General features: G+C 45.0%; 1 protein-coding gene across 1 annotated transcript; it reads left to right on the forward strand.

Moving 5' to 3' along the window:
* The first annotated feature begins 2,745 nt into the window (after positions 1-2,745).
* On the forward strand, positions 2,746-7,092 carry TSPYL5 (TSPY like 5). The gene is made up of 2 exons (XM_063079649.1): positions 2,746-4,965; positions 6,220-7,092. The coding sequence occupies exon 1, from the start codon at positions 2,816-2,818 to the stop codon at positions 4,061-4,063; it is 1,248 nt and encodes a 415-aa protein (XP_062935719.1). The 5' UTR covers positions 2,746-2,815; the 3' UTR covers positions 4,064-4,965; positions 6,220-7,092.
* The last annotated feature ends 8,031 nt before the right edge of the window (positions 7,093-15,123 follow it).

A 15,123-nucleotide genomic window follows, 5' to 3' on the forward strand; every position in this document is an offset into this window, starting at 1 on the left:
ATGTTAATCCTGCAGTGGTTTAGTCATGGGTTAGCCGTTAAATGACGCAGATGCTGATGCTGGATTAAGGCTCTCGACAACAGAGATGAGTTGATTTGCAAGTGCTCTAAGTGGGCCAACCTATCAATGTCTGCACTTTTTAGAGGGATGGTGACTGCTTCAGCTGATTTTTCTGATTTTTCTGAGATTTATAGAGTTCCAGACTGTGATTATCCAGCTTAAGAGGTAATTCTGTACAAGAACTGTTTACAACACAGTGCATGTCTAACTGATGAATGAATATTACAGTTAACAAGTGCTTGGAGACATCAAGGATGGGGCTGCTTATTGTGGTCTGGGGTGACCATATATGGCCTTGGGAAGAAGTGATTACAAAAAGGCCTTCAACAAGAATTTTAGGTAATCCTTGCACCAACTAACCCTTTCAAGTCAAATATTGATTCTCCCAACTTAATATTTTAATTTCCCACTCTAGATTTTCACCTACAGACTGTCCCTGAACGGTGCTCCATAACAAAAGATCATTTTTTAGCTAAATTATGAGTTTAATAGGTTTCCATGGGTTGATCTGAGAATATAGCCTCCATCTATAATATTGCTTCTGTGGGGGGAAAGGGAGTATTTTGAATTTCTGACAATTTACAAACCCGGTTTTGTAAACTCTGCTTTGATTTTTTTCTTTCATTCAACAATTACTTATTAAGTGCTTTCGATGTGTCACTCTTATAGGCACTGAGGACACATCTGTAAATAAACAAAGATCCCTCTAGAAGTGTCATTCTAGAGACAAGAGACAGTGAAACAATGAACGTAATAATTAATTGGTATAGTGTGTTAAATGGTGATAAGTGCTATGAAATAAAGAAAGAGTAGAGCAGGGTAAAAGGGAAGGGGATGGGTGGCGATTTTAAATAGGATGGTTATTGAGAAGGTGACATTTAAGCAACATTAGCTGACCAAGATTACTGACCATGTCTGGGGGAAGAGCATTTAAGGCAGAAGGAGGGGCCAGTGCAAAGGCCCCGAGGCAGGAGCTTACTTAGTTGAGTTTGAAGAATAGCAAGGAGGCCAGTGTATTTGGAGGGGGGTGGGAGAGAGAGGATGAGGTCAGAGAGTAGCAGGGAGTAGTAGCAGTAACGCACGTAGTAGCAGTGAGGAGACTTCCCAGATCACAAAGTGCCTTGCAGGCTATTGCAGAGCTTTTGAGAAAGTTAGAGAACACTTGTATAGGGCTGGCTTACAGTAGGGCCTGTTTGTATTAAAATGATTCCTCCTTTTCCCTGTCTCCTATGCCTGAACTTTAATGTGCATAAAAATCACCTAAGATCTTGTTAAAAATTCAGAATCTGATTTAGTAGGGCTGGGGCAGGGTCTGAGATTCTGCATCTTTAACAAAATTCCAGGCTGCTGGTCTATAATCACACTTTGAGAGTAAAGAGGTATTGAGCTCCCAGGGGCTTTGGGGCTTCTAGTATGTATTAGCTGGTTGTAAGAGACTTGTTTACTTTGAGCCTGAAAGGACCACCTGAAAATGCTTTTGTTTTCACTTTCATATTAGCTGTGGGTTCCCTCATTATTCATGATTCTATCATCTAGCTAGTAAGAGCATGGTCGAGACCTGCCTCTACAAACACGAGGCAGGTAGTCTGGCTGTTTCCATGCAGCATGTAAAAAGTTTCTAGGGCTTTTTCACTGCCACTATGGAGGCTCTGTCACTGAACCTCAACCTGGGAAACTCCCCTCTACTCCTTGAATGAGAATTTCATTTTCTGACCACATTTGTGTCTTACTTCATTTACAAGAGCTCTGACTCATGGCCTTAACTTCTGGTCCTATACTTTCAGTGATGATCCAGATCTGTAAAGTAGGCCTGGGACAGCTGGAAGACTTGGGTGATATTCCCAAACAGACGAGATGCTCCACTGAGGCCTGTATGCTAGCAGGCAAGGCTGACTTTCTTAAGAACCAGCACAGTAATTTACAGCTGAGCAGGTCAGGAAGGACTAGCCATTTGCGAATATAAAGCATAGGTTACAGAGTCACATAGGCTTGGGTTTGAATTGTGCTTCTATCCCTTACTGTGTAATCTCAGGAATGTTCCTCAGTGTCTCTGAGCTGCAATTTTGTCATCTGGAAAATGAGAATGATAATACCTCCCTCATACATGCAGATAATGCATATAAAGCACTTAGTAAAGTGCCTGGCACACATGACACTCACAAAATACTAGTTGCTATTATTTTCATAATTTCTATTATCATCCCACCGCGTATAAAATCGCTTCGTAGCCTGGCAATATAGCACCCACCTTTGCGTTCCCTGGAGTTAGGTACCAGAGCAAATCCCTCAACAAAGGCGTTCAAAGATGTGACACAGAGGCCGACGACTGTTTCATCATGACAGATGTCACAAGCGTTAACCGAACTGAAGTTTAGTTCGGAAATTAGATGGGGGACAGTCGTGATGACTGTCATCAAGTTGTCTGGTATAAGAGCAATAGATGTGTTCACTGAGACCCTGAGGGCACAACTGACATCAAATGGGAAGAGATTAATGGGCAGCACACCCCACGCCAAGGTCAGAGAAAAGTTTCTATCAGGGAGAGCGAGTTAGGGTGGGATGGGGGTGGAGAGAGAAGGGAGTCGGCGCATGCGCAGCTGCGGCGGCGGAGCCAATCACCGTGCGCCGCCCGTCCTCGCCGGACGGTACAGTCGTACAGTCGTGACGTCGGCGGTTGCCATGGAGAAGCCCGCTCGATAGAGACCGGGAGTTGGCGGAGTCGGAGCGTGGCTTTGAAACCGTGTCCGCTGCCATCATGAGCGGCCGCAGTAGGGGTCGGAAGAACTCCCGCGCCAAAAGCCGAGGCAAAGGCCACGCCAAAGCCCGAGTCCGCGCTTCTCCTGACGACGGCCCGCACCACCCGGACCCTCCACAGTTCCAGAGGCTCGAGGAAGACACCACGGCGGCACAGGTGCAGGCTGGCGCGGGTTGGGGTGGCCTGGAAACCGCTGCGTCCGCGCCGTCCCCCCGGCCCGGGGAGGAGGCTGCCTGCCGACTCCCTCAGGACTGTGGCCTCGCGCTCTGGGCCCGAGCTGCGGGGGACCAAGGGCAGGCCGCGACCAGGCCCGGCCTGGGGAAGGCCACTTCTGTCTCGGAGCGTCTGTCCACAGACACTGTCTTCGTGGGAACTACGGGAACCGTGGGAAGGCCGAAAAATGGCCCCCGCATCGGAAATAGGCGTGGCCCAGCTGGGAAGAAGGGCCCAGAAACCCGTAGTGCCGTGGGGAGGGCACCTCAGGCCATAGCTAGTGGAAAGCTGAAGAAAGGGACGGCCGGGGAGTGTACCTCCGTCTCAATGGAGGAGGAAAAGAAGGTGGAGAAGAATGCAGGGTCAGGGCCCACGGCGACAGAAGGCAGCATGGATACTCTGGAGAACGTCCAGCTGAAGCTGGAGACCATGAACGCCCAGGCGGACAGGGCCTACCTTCGCCTCTCGCGCAAGTTTGGGCAGTTGCGACTGCACCACTTAGAGCGGAGGAACCTCCTGATCCAGAATATCCCTGGCTTCTGGGGGCAAGCTTTTCAGAACCACCCCCAGCTATCATCCTTTCTGAATAGCCAAGATAAAGAGGTACTCAGCTACTTGAACAGCTTGGAGGTGGAAGAGCTTGGCCTTGCCAGATTGGGCTACAAAATCAAGTTCTACTTTGGCCGCAACCCCTATTTCCAAAATAAGGTGCTCATCAAGGAATATGGGTGTGGTCCTTCGGGTCAGGTGGTGTCTCGTTCCACTCCAATCCAGTGGCTCCCAGGGCATGATCTCCAGTCTGTAAGCCAGGGAAACCCAGAAAACAACCGTAGCTTCTTTGGGTGGTTTTCAAACCACAGCTCCATCGAGTCTGACAAGATTGTCGAGATAATCAACGAGGAACTGTGGCCCAATCCCCTGCAGTTCTACCTTATGAGTGAGGGAACCCGTGGAGAGAAAGGAAAGGAGGCCAGGCGAGGTCCCTCAAAGCAGCCAGTGGATACCCGTAAGGCTAGGGTGAACCAGTCCAACTGATGCTGCGCAAGTCTCCCTACTACCTCCTGCTGGACCTGTTCCTGGCTGACTGTATGTTTGGCTGCCTTCTCTTGATGTTGGCCTCTTTACACTGTAGCCCGTTTGGACGTTTCAAGAATATGGCATTTATGATCATGTTCTTTTGCCTCCCCATGGCCTTCTTGCTTTTTCATGTTACTGTCACACGTTATGTGATCTCATCCCTACTGTTTATATGTTAAACACACATACTTCTGATGTGTGCTGCCTTTATCTATATTGCCTGGATCCTGTTCTTGGCTCTGGCCTTTCCCACTTGTCTTTAACATGGACACTCATGAGATCCTCCAGGAGGACCAGTGCATCCTCAAGCTCTGCTACATCCGGGCCAGAGACTTGTTAGGTTTCGTGTTCATGCTGGCCATGCCTGCCATCTATGGCAAGCTTTTCCATTGCCACTGCAAAATGAAGCCAACGCACATGGTATTGGCCATCAGCCAGAAGTTATTATTCCTATGGGTCTGGGGTCACCAGCCAAGGTGCCACCTACTTTATCTCTGGCAATGACCTGGAGTCCATGTGGCCCACCCTGATGGACATCCAGCAGAATGGCCCTTGACTGCTAGGCATGGATAAGGTTAAGGGCAGGAAGCAGTATGGAATGTGTTCTATTCCATCATGCTTCTCTTCTTGCCCCTGGGCCTTTGTACTGGTGAACCTTCATCAAGGTCTGTGCCATGTCCCATTACTGTTAACACTGTTGAGTTTTGTCTAGGTTGCTATCCACCCCAGTTGGCTTCCTGGTCAACAAGGACCTCAAGAACTGCCTGTGGACCAAGGCCCCCTGCCAATGCATGAGACACACACCTGCCCACCCCAGCCTTCCAGGAACCCTACTGGCTGCCAGACTGATGGGCAGGCTGGTAAGTGTTCACTGTCATTATTCTGTGGTTCCAGGTGAGGGTGGAGACTGGGCCCTTGTAGAGTCCAGGTACCTTTGTCAACTTCCCTTATCCCCTCCTAAGACATGACCAGAGTGTCATAGTTGGGTACTGGGGAAGAGATATTTGTGGGCCTCTGTTTACTTGATTTCATGTCACACCTCCATACCTCCTTTATTTGACCTTCCTTACTCCCTCCATCTCTCCCTCCTGCCCCTTTCCTGCCACCCTCCCTTCCTTTCCTGGCCTCTTCCTTCTTTTCTTTTGTTTAAAATAGTACCACAGCTCAGAGAAAACAAAACAACTGAAAACCATAGTTTTCTACATACAGCTAGGGAGACAGCTGAGGACTTGCTATGCACACTCACGTACTAGGCAGAAAGTGGACAGAGGAAACCAGAAGGCCAAGTCGGTCTGTGGTCAGACCCTAGTCCCATCTCCTGGGCTCACTCTGTAATTCTGAAGTTGAAAAGCCTTTTCATGCCTATGCATCTGCTAAAATTATAAACCTCAAAGCAGCAGTGTTATGTACTAGTGTTTACTCTTGTTCTGACTTTTTTGTATGCCCCTTAAGACCCAGGTTCCTCCTGCTGTGTCTTCTGGCTATCTGGATCCTTAGCCCCAGCTTTCCCACTCTTAGCCATCCTTTCTTTCTTCAACTTTCAAATACCCACAGGAGTAGGCTTTAGTTTCCAGTATGGGGGATCCCAAGGCTCTCCTGGGGTTTGGGGGTGGGGTTGGGCTGAATCTGTTCAGGATCCAAGTTATTTCCAGTGGATATAAAAGCTGAGCTGGGCCCTCTCATCCCTGAGGGTGGGGAAATAAGACTGTATCTACACCTGCCCTTCCTCTAACTTCCCTTTCCATATGGAAGACCTCATTGTAAGTTCCACAAAGGAGTCCTTGACTCAAAGTTGTAGCGTGGGTGTGCTAGGCAGGGGAAATGGAGCAAAAATATAGAGCAGACATGAGCCTGATGTGGAGTGGGCCAGGGAGAACAGACAGAAATAGTTTGAGAAGCTGCTGGGAGAACAAGTCTATCTCTTAGTGATGGAGGGGACAAGAGGGACCTTCCCTAGGGTTGGGAAGAGAGAATTAAAAGGGTTGTAGGCAAATAGGATGGCTAGGTGAGAGTGTGCCCAAACTAGACTCTATGTCATCATTAATGGATTTGATAATTACAGAAATGAATCAAAACCAGTAATGTTACTTCGGATGCTTTCTCTTTTGTTCTAGGTGTGGCCTTGTGTGTGGGGAAGATTAATGCTGTATGCTGCTTATTTTGCCTCTGAGTAAAATCTTGCCACTTTCCCCATTTTCCCTAATGGGAAAATAGACCTGTAAAAGTGTGCTTTTTGTGTTTTGTTTTTTTTTAACTTTTTTGCTCTTTATTGACATTTTCAGACATGCACAGAAGTGGAAAGGATGGTCCCTGGACCCTGTGTGCCCATCACCTAGTTACGTTAATTGTCAGTTATGATAAACCTGGTTTCATTTGTGTCTCCCTCTTCCCACCTGTATTGTTTCTTGGAAATCCAAGACACCATGCCAATGCAATCGTATGCCAATATACTTTGGGAGACCGATATTCTCTCTTGGTGATGATAGTGGTAGGGTGCACTATCATTATCACATCAACTCTGTTTTGTTTTTAATGTTATCTAATGAAGTTCCAGAGATGGGCTTTAGAAATGAAAGTCTTTAGAATTAATGAGTCTCAAAAAGACATGAAGGGATGCTCCCTTTCCACTGCATCCACAAAAGGAGAGGGAGATCATTCTGCTGTAATACTCAAAGACCGATATGATGAGGTACTTAAGTGAGACTCTCTACCAGAATATCAATCTTTTTTTCTCATGTAACTTGGAGACTCGTGTGACTGTTAGGATTCTGATAACAGCTTGTCATGTTCTCATAACTCTAGTCTTGGAAATATATTTTGGAAAGTGTTATGTTCTGTGAAAATAACCTCAGAGTAATAAGTAACTGGTTGTTGTACTTGATAATTTGACACCCTGGTAATAATGCAATTATTTCTCTGTTCCTAAACAGTACAAATAGTGTAAGCTTGCATGCATGATGGAAAAATAAAAGCCTTTATCTCTGTTATATTTATTTTCAAAAAAGAATTGGGAGGTAGTTAGATTGGGCAGTTGAGGGGATATGTATATTGGCTAAGATAAGAGATTCCGAAGCCTCAGACCGTTGTATCACTGGCTGCGCAAAAATACCTATCATTCTGATTCCCAGGCCTTTCCCAGAGTTTGAGATTCTGTGGTTCTGAGAGGAGGCCAGGTAGTGTTTTTAACAACCTTTCCAGGTGATTCTAGTGGGAATTCAAATTCTCAAATTTTAGAGTGCAACGCAAGTGTGGGGGGAATCCTGTTAAAATATGGATTCTGATTTAGTACTCTGGTGTGGAACCTAAGATTTTGCATTTCTAACAAGCTTCTAGATGATGGAGGGCTGGTGATTTTGAACTTCCCTTTGGGTCACAAGGGAGGCAACCTTGAAGGCTCTTCCAAACTGGAGTAATGGTTTTCAATCTTGGTTGCACATTAGAATTGTCTGGGAAGCTTAAAGAGGTATGCTGCTGGAGTTCCACACAAAGACCCACTAAATCAGAATGGAGAAAGGGGTTGGTTCAGGCATAGATACTTTAAAAGCTTCCCAGGTGATTTGGATGTCTAGCCAGAATTGAGAACTAGGTTCTCTGATGCTGTTTATTTTAGATCCATAACAAGAATCATTTCCCATTAATCAGGAGAAGCAGTGGCAGACAACCAAATGCCACATAAAGCTGCCCAGCAGAAAAATGGTTAGAAAAAACTAGAGGTGGGTTGTTAATTGACAAGATAATAAAATTGGCTCATATAATGAAGGGCTTGAATAAATAAATGTGCAGTACTCAGGGCATAGTAGGTGCTCCAATGTTGAATGAATGAATTTAAAGTATGGTTTTATTTAGATGCCTTAGGGCTAGGTTGGTAATTAAATTTGTGAAGTGGGCCAAGATTGTTTCATAAGGACATCTGTATTAGTTTGCTGGAGCTGCCATAACAAAGTACCACAGACTGGGTGGCTTAAACAACAGAAATTTATTTCCTCAGTTCTGAGGCTAGAAGTCCAAGATCAAAGTATCAGCAATGGTTGGATTCCTCTGAGAGCCTCTCTCCTTGGCTTGTAGATAGCTTTCTTCTCTGTGTCTTTAGTCTTTCCTCTGTGAGTGTGTCTGTGTCCTAATCTCTTCATAAAAGGACACCAATCGAATTGAAGCCCACCCCAATGACTTCATTTAACTTTAATAATCTGTTAAGGACCCTGCCTCCAAATACAGTCACATTCTGAGGTAATGGGGATTAGGACTTCAACATGTGGATTTTGGGGGGATGGGGCATAATTAAGCCCATAACAACATCTTAAGTTGTATTTGTTTGACATATATGTACTCTGCATGTTACAGTAGTTAATTTTATTGAGGCTTATTTCGTGCCAGGCACTGTTGTAGGTCCTTCACAAGGATTAATTTATTGAGTGCTTACTGCAGTCCTGTGAGGTAGTGATACTATCCCCAAATGAGGGGATAAGATGAGTAAATGGGATAAAAAGAGGTTAAGTATGTTCTTCAGGTTCCTGCTGGCAATGAAAGAGCCAGACTTTGAACTGAGGCATTCTGGTTCAAGGATGCACACACATACAAATAGCTCTTAACTAAAAACAGTAGTAGTCTTCAGTTATGAAGACAAATATGTTCTCACCCACTTTCCACTATTTATAGAGACTGACTTTGATACAAGAGGGAGTTACTACTGTAGGGATAACCACCCAAACCCAATGGTCAGAGGACCAATAAGATGGGGCCTCAGTTTCTGGGTGGAAAGTCGAGGGACTTGTGTGTAAATTAGGGGCAGCAGCTCTGCAGCTCCAGCAGGTTGTTCGCCTGCAGCAATGCAGGTGCAGTGCAGCTGCATCTTCAAAGAGAGGTAAGGAATCAGGATGTTTATGTAGGATCTCCTAATTGTGAATGTTTTCAACTAAAAAAATTTTAAACAGAGTTTTTCTATTAGCCTATATGTAGAGAGCCGAAGATGAAGCGCCTCTTCTTCAGGCCTGAGCCTCCTCTTGGGAGACATGCACAGTCCTTCTGGGTTACAAGTTGGGAGGGGCTCCACCCAATTCAGCTTATGGGCTTGCTTCTCCACAGGTGCAGAGCCTACATTTTCCAGTCCCCTCCCCGCCCAACACCTCTCTTTAGTTCCTTGGGAACCCTTTGGATCTGGGATTCACCACCTCCCTACGGGCTCCTTACACTCATTGCCTCCTGTATGTACTAGTCTCTCTTGTAGACACTGGAGCCATAGCTGTGAAGAAATACAACTGAATTCTTCTGCCCCCTTTCTAGGTTTTGATCTCTTTGCAGTTTTTTCCTGGGATTGTCAGGCAATCTGTTTCTTTGTCCTCTTTGCCTGCACAGGGCTGGCAAGTGCTTTAGATCCATGTGGGTCAGACTTCACAAGGCACTCAGGCCTTTCATAACCTGGAAAGTGAGGGCCTCCTGAGGTCATTCTAGTTATGCTGAGAGTCTCTGGACCTTTTTTCAACTTTGAGTTCTGTAATAAAAGGCCCTTTTCTGATTTCTTAACTTGGGCTTTTTTGGAAATGTGGTGGGTTTGTGCTATGCCATTGGTGAGGGAAGAGAGAAAAATAAATGGTCCTGCCACCCTTAGCTTATCAAAACTTTGTCAGCTTCTGTTTCTTCTCACACTTTGGGCTTTCTCCCTCTAGTCTACTACAGTGATTTGCAACAGAGGAAAGAGACACACTGCCCTAAGGAGGCATGTTTGAATCACCTAGGGAGGGAACTTTGGCAAATTCATTTGCCTCTCCGAAGGATTTAGAAAAGCACTTCCACCCACTTACGCCTTGATCCTCAGCCATGGTGAACCTGTTACTAATGGGTGGGGTTTTATCCCTCAGCTGTTGGGAAAGCAAAAAAAGTAAAACCCAGGCTATGTAGTCCATGGTTTCTATCTCTATTTGTTCTTAGCATCTTTGCTTCTGCTTTTGGAATCTTCTCCAACTATATCTCACTGTTCAGGCTCACAACTCACTTCTGCTGATCCACCTGAAACTCTGGCCTCTTGTTAGTTCTGGTTCTCTACCTTAGATCAAGCACCCTTTGGTTAGGTGTCCAGCTACCATCTCTCCAGGGCTCAGGCCTTGAGTTTCCTCCTCTCCCTCCCTCCTATCAACCTGGTCCTCAGCTGAAGTTTCACAAATTTAAGACAAAATAGGTACCATCTGTGTGACACTTCATGTTTTACAAGGCACATTTACTTACATTATCTCAATTATAACAACTGTCCCATGAGAAGACCCAAAGAGGTTAAGTGACTCGACCCAAGTTACAAAACCAGTAAGTAGCAGGGCCAGGACTCAAACTCAGGTGTTCTGATTTCAACCCCCATTCATCTATGTGATGGTAAACATGCAGGCCAGGGCAGATAGCTGGCACTATGAATCTAGGCACTGCTTTCCACAGAATTTGTAACTAACGCTCTGCACGAAACATTAGCCAGTCACTGCCAGTCAATCCAAGTTGGCATGTGAATGTAAACCTTCTTTACCATCCTAAACTGCAGCATGTGTGCTGTCGGAGCTCAATTAAGAGCAGGACTGACTTAGGGTGGTGGGAGAGGGTGGGGCTTCCTTCACCTGCATTGTTCTAAGGTTGGGATTGGTTCTAGACACAGTATATCTGCAAGGGGGAGGCTGAGTGAGGCGGTTTGGGGTATCAGTGCCTGCATATGAATGATTTGGAAAAAGGAGGACATTCTGCTTACATACCAAGAGGTCTGGTGATGGGAGGTTGCAGGCTTGCTTCAGAGGCTCTGGGTCTAAGTCTCTGCCTCTCTTCTCTTGGCTTTCCCCTCATGACTCCTCAGCTCCAGGCAAGTGTCACATCCTCATCCAACTGCATTTAAAGGCAAGAGGGAAGGGGAGACTTCTCACAGTTCTGTTTTTATTGGGGAAGAAATACTTAGCCAGTACTTCTTAGTGGATTTCAGGAGACCTGAGTCAGGCCCCTTGGGCCAGAAATGAGTCACACTGCTATACCCTACTTCAAGGAAACCTAGCAGTTTTCAACCTCTCTCATGGGAGCGGGGGTCTGCCATCAAGGAATAAAGAGATCAAGGGGCTTGAGCCGAGGGGTGATTTTCAATCACCTGTAGATCATCCTCTTTGAGATGATTTTGCTAACATCAAGCACCAGCTAATACTTGGAGGCCCATGCATCTGCCTTCCCTAGCCCCCAACCCCTTACCTGCCCCCTAGGTCTCCTAGTTACAGCTTCTGACAAGAAAGCCCCATCTGTGCTCGATGTTTTGTGTGTCTTGTCTTCTCTATCATATGGTAAATGCTTTTCTAGCCAGGCAATGCCTATATGGTTTTGTAACTCCCACAGCACCTAGCTCAGAGTTTGCTCAACATTTGATGTAGATAGTCAGTAGATCTTGAGTGAATGCAATACATCAGTGAGCTTTCTAAAATGTAAATTTGATCATGTCAATCACCTGTTCAGAACCTTCAGCAGTAAGTTTCATAATTCTAAGGAGCTCATAACAGGCCCTCCATTATCTGGCCCTACCTTTTTTTCTTTCTTTCAAAGTTTTTTATTATGAAAAATTTTAAATATACAGAAAAATCAACAGAAAAGTACAGTGATCACCCATACACCTACCGCTTAAGTTCAATGATTGTGAACTTTTTGTCATATTTATTTGTCTGCCTATGTATATATATGTATATTTTGCCGAGCCATTTGAAAATAAGCTGCTTGATGCTTGACCCCTGAAAACTCAGCATGCATCTTATAAAAAATACTTTCCTACATAATCACAAGATCATTATCAGACTGCAGAAAATTATAGTTCTCAAATATCATCTAGCATCCAATCCATGTTTAGATTTCTCTGTTGTTTCCAAGATTATCTTACAGAATAGTTGTTCCTCATTATCCACAGGGGATTGGCTCCAGGACCCTCTGCAAATTCCAAAATGAGGACACTCAAGTCCGTTATATGAAATGGTGGAGTATTTGCATATAACCTATGCACATCCTTCCTCATATCTGGCAATGAACTATACTTCCTTCTAAAAAGGTGTAAATCTTAATTCCTTCCCTTTAATTACCAGTTTTCAGAATCAGAAGCTGGTGTAATAATCACCAGTGGTCTCAAATAAGGGCATGTTTTTCTTCTCTTTACTATCACTACAAACTTGTGCATTATTTTAAATTTAATATTTTACAGTTACAGTCATCTTTGTTTTGGCTGCTCGTTTGGCCTGCATTTTGACCATAATTAACTTTTATCAGATGCCTTTCATCCTTGTCCCTAACTATCTCCCATTTCCCCGTGTGTTGTGCTCAGCCTGTACTAACCAGTTCTGGTTCTCTGAGCACCCACATTTGTACAAGCTGTTCGCTCAGCAAGAAAGCCCTTTTAGATATGGCTGAGATATAATTGCTCTGTGCTGTTGTTTTTCATCTTTCAGGGCTGAATTAGTCCCTCCCTTCTCTTTATTTCCACAACATTTTGTCCGCACTTCAATTTATAGTACCTAACATAGCAACTTGTACTTATCTGTTTGCCTGTCTGCTCTCACCAGAGACTATAAGATCCTTATATCACAGAATAATAGCGAACAGTATTCCTTAATTATTTTTGTATTCCCACAGCTCAGTGGCTTACACATACTAGGTGCTCATTAAACACCAAACTAGTGAGCAAATGAATGGTCCCCACAGATCTATGAATGCACCAGTGACAAACTATAGAGAGGTTACAGGTTCCCAGGAGCAGAGACTGGGAATAATTTCAAGTGAGAGAGAAGCATGACCCTAATACAAATGGATTAAAAGGTGGAGGAGGGAGGAGGGAAGCTATTACCTGCACAAAGCCTCGAGCAAAAAACTTAGTGGCACGAAATCACTCTCACAGCATACTGGAAATCAAGTAGGGAAATGGAAGAGAGCAGGAAAGTAAGTGAAAAATGCTGGAAGTGTACCATGTACACTGTGCTTTAGTAATGTTCCACAGCACACGAGTCGGTAATTGAAAGCAAGAAAAAGCAAAGCCAATGTGATTCTGGGCAATGGCTTTCCCAGGGATCTTTCTCTCTTTATGCATAGATATGTGTATATAGTCTGAGATCTCCTAAGAGTTCCCTTGAATTTAAATAACTCCAAAAAAGCAGTTTAGAACAAAGACAATCTCTAGAAGAATGATATCACTGAAAAGCAAGCCAGACAGATGAAACCTGCAGAATGGAATAGATTGAGGGGATCTAGGGGGAAATTACCTTGAGCAACTCTAAATACTGAATAGCCTAAATTCCCAGATTATGGGGAAAATATCATAAAGCACAGTGCTCCTTTGCCTAGTGCATGGCATCAGATACATTATGAGGAAATTTGGAGCACTTAGAGGGCAGGAGGATGCACGATGAAGCACTGGAAACCCAGGAACGTTCTGGAGAAGTTTATGATTGCAGGGCAGATCGTCCCTCAGGAAACGAGGTTGTAGGGCCTCGGGGTGTCATCAGGAGAGCTCTCCATCTTCTGCTGTGAGAACCCATCTTGTTATCAGTGCCACCTCTGGCTCAGGGAACATTTATTATCCATCTAGCACTTATGTGAGGGACACTGAACTCTGATGAGCTTACATGTCATTCTCTTAGATAAGAGGTCTTATCTGGCTCCCCCCTAAAACGATACTCCCACCCCTGCTGCTAACTCTGAATTCCTTCTCACAGCCCCTCTTCTTTTCCTTCGTAGGATTTATCACAGTTTACAACTATGATTGTGTCTCTGAGTGCTCTCAAGGGTCTTTGTTCACTGCTGGACACCAAGTGCCTACACATAGGAGGTATCTAACAAATGTTTTGGACTAGTGGAAGTGTTTTATGAGCTATGGCCAATTAAGATGGCAGGTTGTAAGGGCCATGCCTTGGAGTTGTCCTATGGCTGGAGGAGATGTCTTTCCCTAATATGTGATGGGACATGGAGCGTCCATTTTATTGAGTGGGTACCACATGCCAAGCACAGTGCTAAGCGCATTACACACATTATCACAACAATTCTATTATTCTCATTTTCCAGATGAGATAAAAGAGCCCAAGAGAGTTTAGGTAACTTGCCCAACATTAAGTAAGTTGCATTTTCCAGTGCTAGGGGTTGAGCCCCTTAACCACTATTGTGCACTGTCTGTCAGGCTGGGGTTTGCAGTATGAGTTGGTGCTCATGCCTTCAGATGGGAGGGAGGACAGTGTGTGGCTGTAGATAGGTTCCCAGCTTTCCAGAGGGCAGCTGTCAGTATGCCTAATCATCATGGGAGGGGAACTGTATGTATGTGTGTGTGTGGGGGGGCATGTCTGAATGTGTCTCCAGGGGGAACATGAGAGTGGCCAGCAAGCCTCTGCTTTGGAACATGGAATATATAGAATGCCTTCTGCTTTTCTAAAGACCCACACTGCCCTGGTGCTGCCAGGGCATAGTGCACACTCACTCGGGGGTCGCTACCCATAGAGGCAGTTTAGTCCATTTTAAAGGCTCTCAGCTGTGGGCAGCTTGTGGGAAACAGAGATCCTCCTGGCCTGAGGCATCCCAGAGGATGGGGGCCCTCTCTGAATAGAAGCATGGAGCAGGTGGTTTGATGAAGAGGCTTAGTCTCAGATAGCACTAGGCTCAACAAAAGGCAGAGGCAGCTACTAACTGAGGGGATTTGTTTGTGTACAGGCCACATAGACAGGCCTGCTGATCATAAGCTGTTCCTGAGTTCCAGACTCCCACATGGGCAGTCGTCCCTATCATTCCTTTTGTCTCTGAATAAGAAGGATGATGACAAATCATGGTTTCTTGACATTACCCTCAGGATATGCTTCCCTCCATGAAAAATTCACTGACTCTTCTACTCTACACAGGGATCATGTGGAGGGGAAGAAAGTAAGGAGTTAGCACTTATCAAGTACCTACTATATGCCTAAGTAATGTATATACTCATTATTTTACTGTATTTTTTTATACTAACAAGCTTATAAAATCTTCATTTTTACCTACATTTTACAGTTAATGATACT

Source organism: Cynocephalus volans, chromosome 15 (genome assembly GCF_027409185.1).
Source record: "Cynocephalus volans isolate mCynVol1 chromosome 15, mCynVol1.pri, whole genome shotgun sequence".
In the NCBI taxonomy this organism is placed as follows: Eukaryota; Metazoa; Chordata; class Mammalia; order Dermoptera; family Cynocephalidae; genus Cynocephalus; species Cynocephalus volans.

What these genes read in the sequence shown, in the direction of transcription:
- TSPYL5 (XM_063079649.1), top strand. Translation starts at nt 2,816, where the DNA reads ATGAGCGGCCGCAGTAGGGGTCGGAAGAACTCCCGCGCCAAAAGCCGA.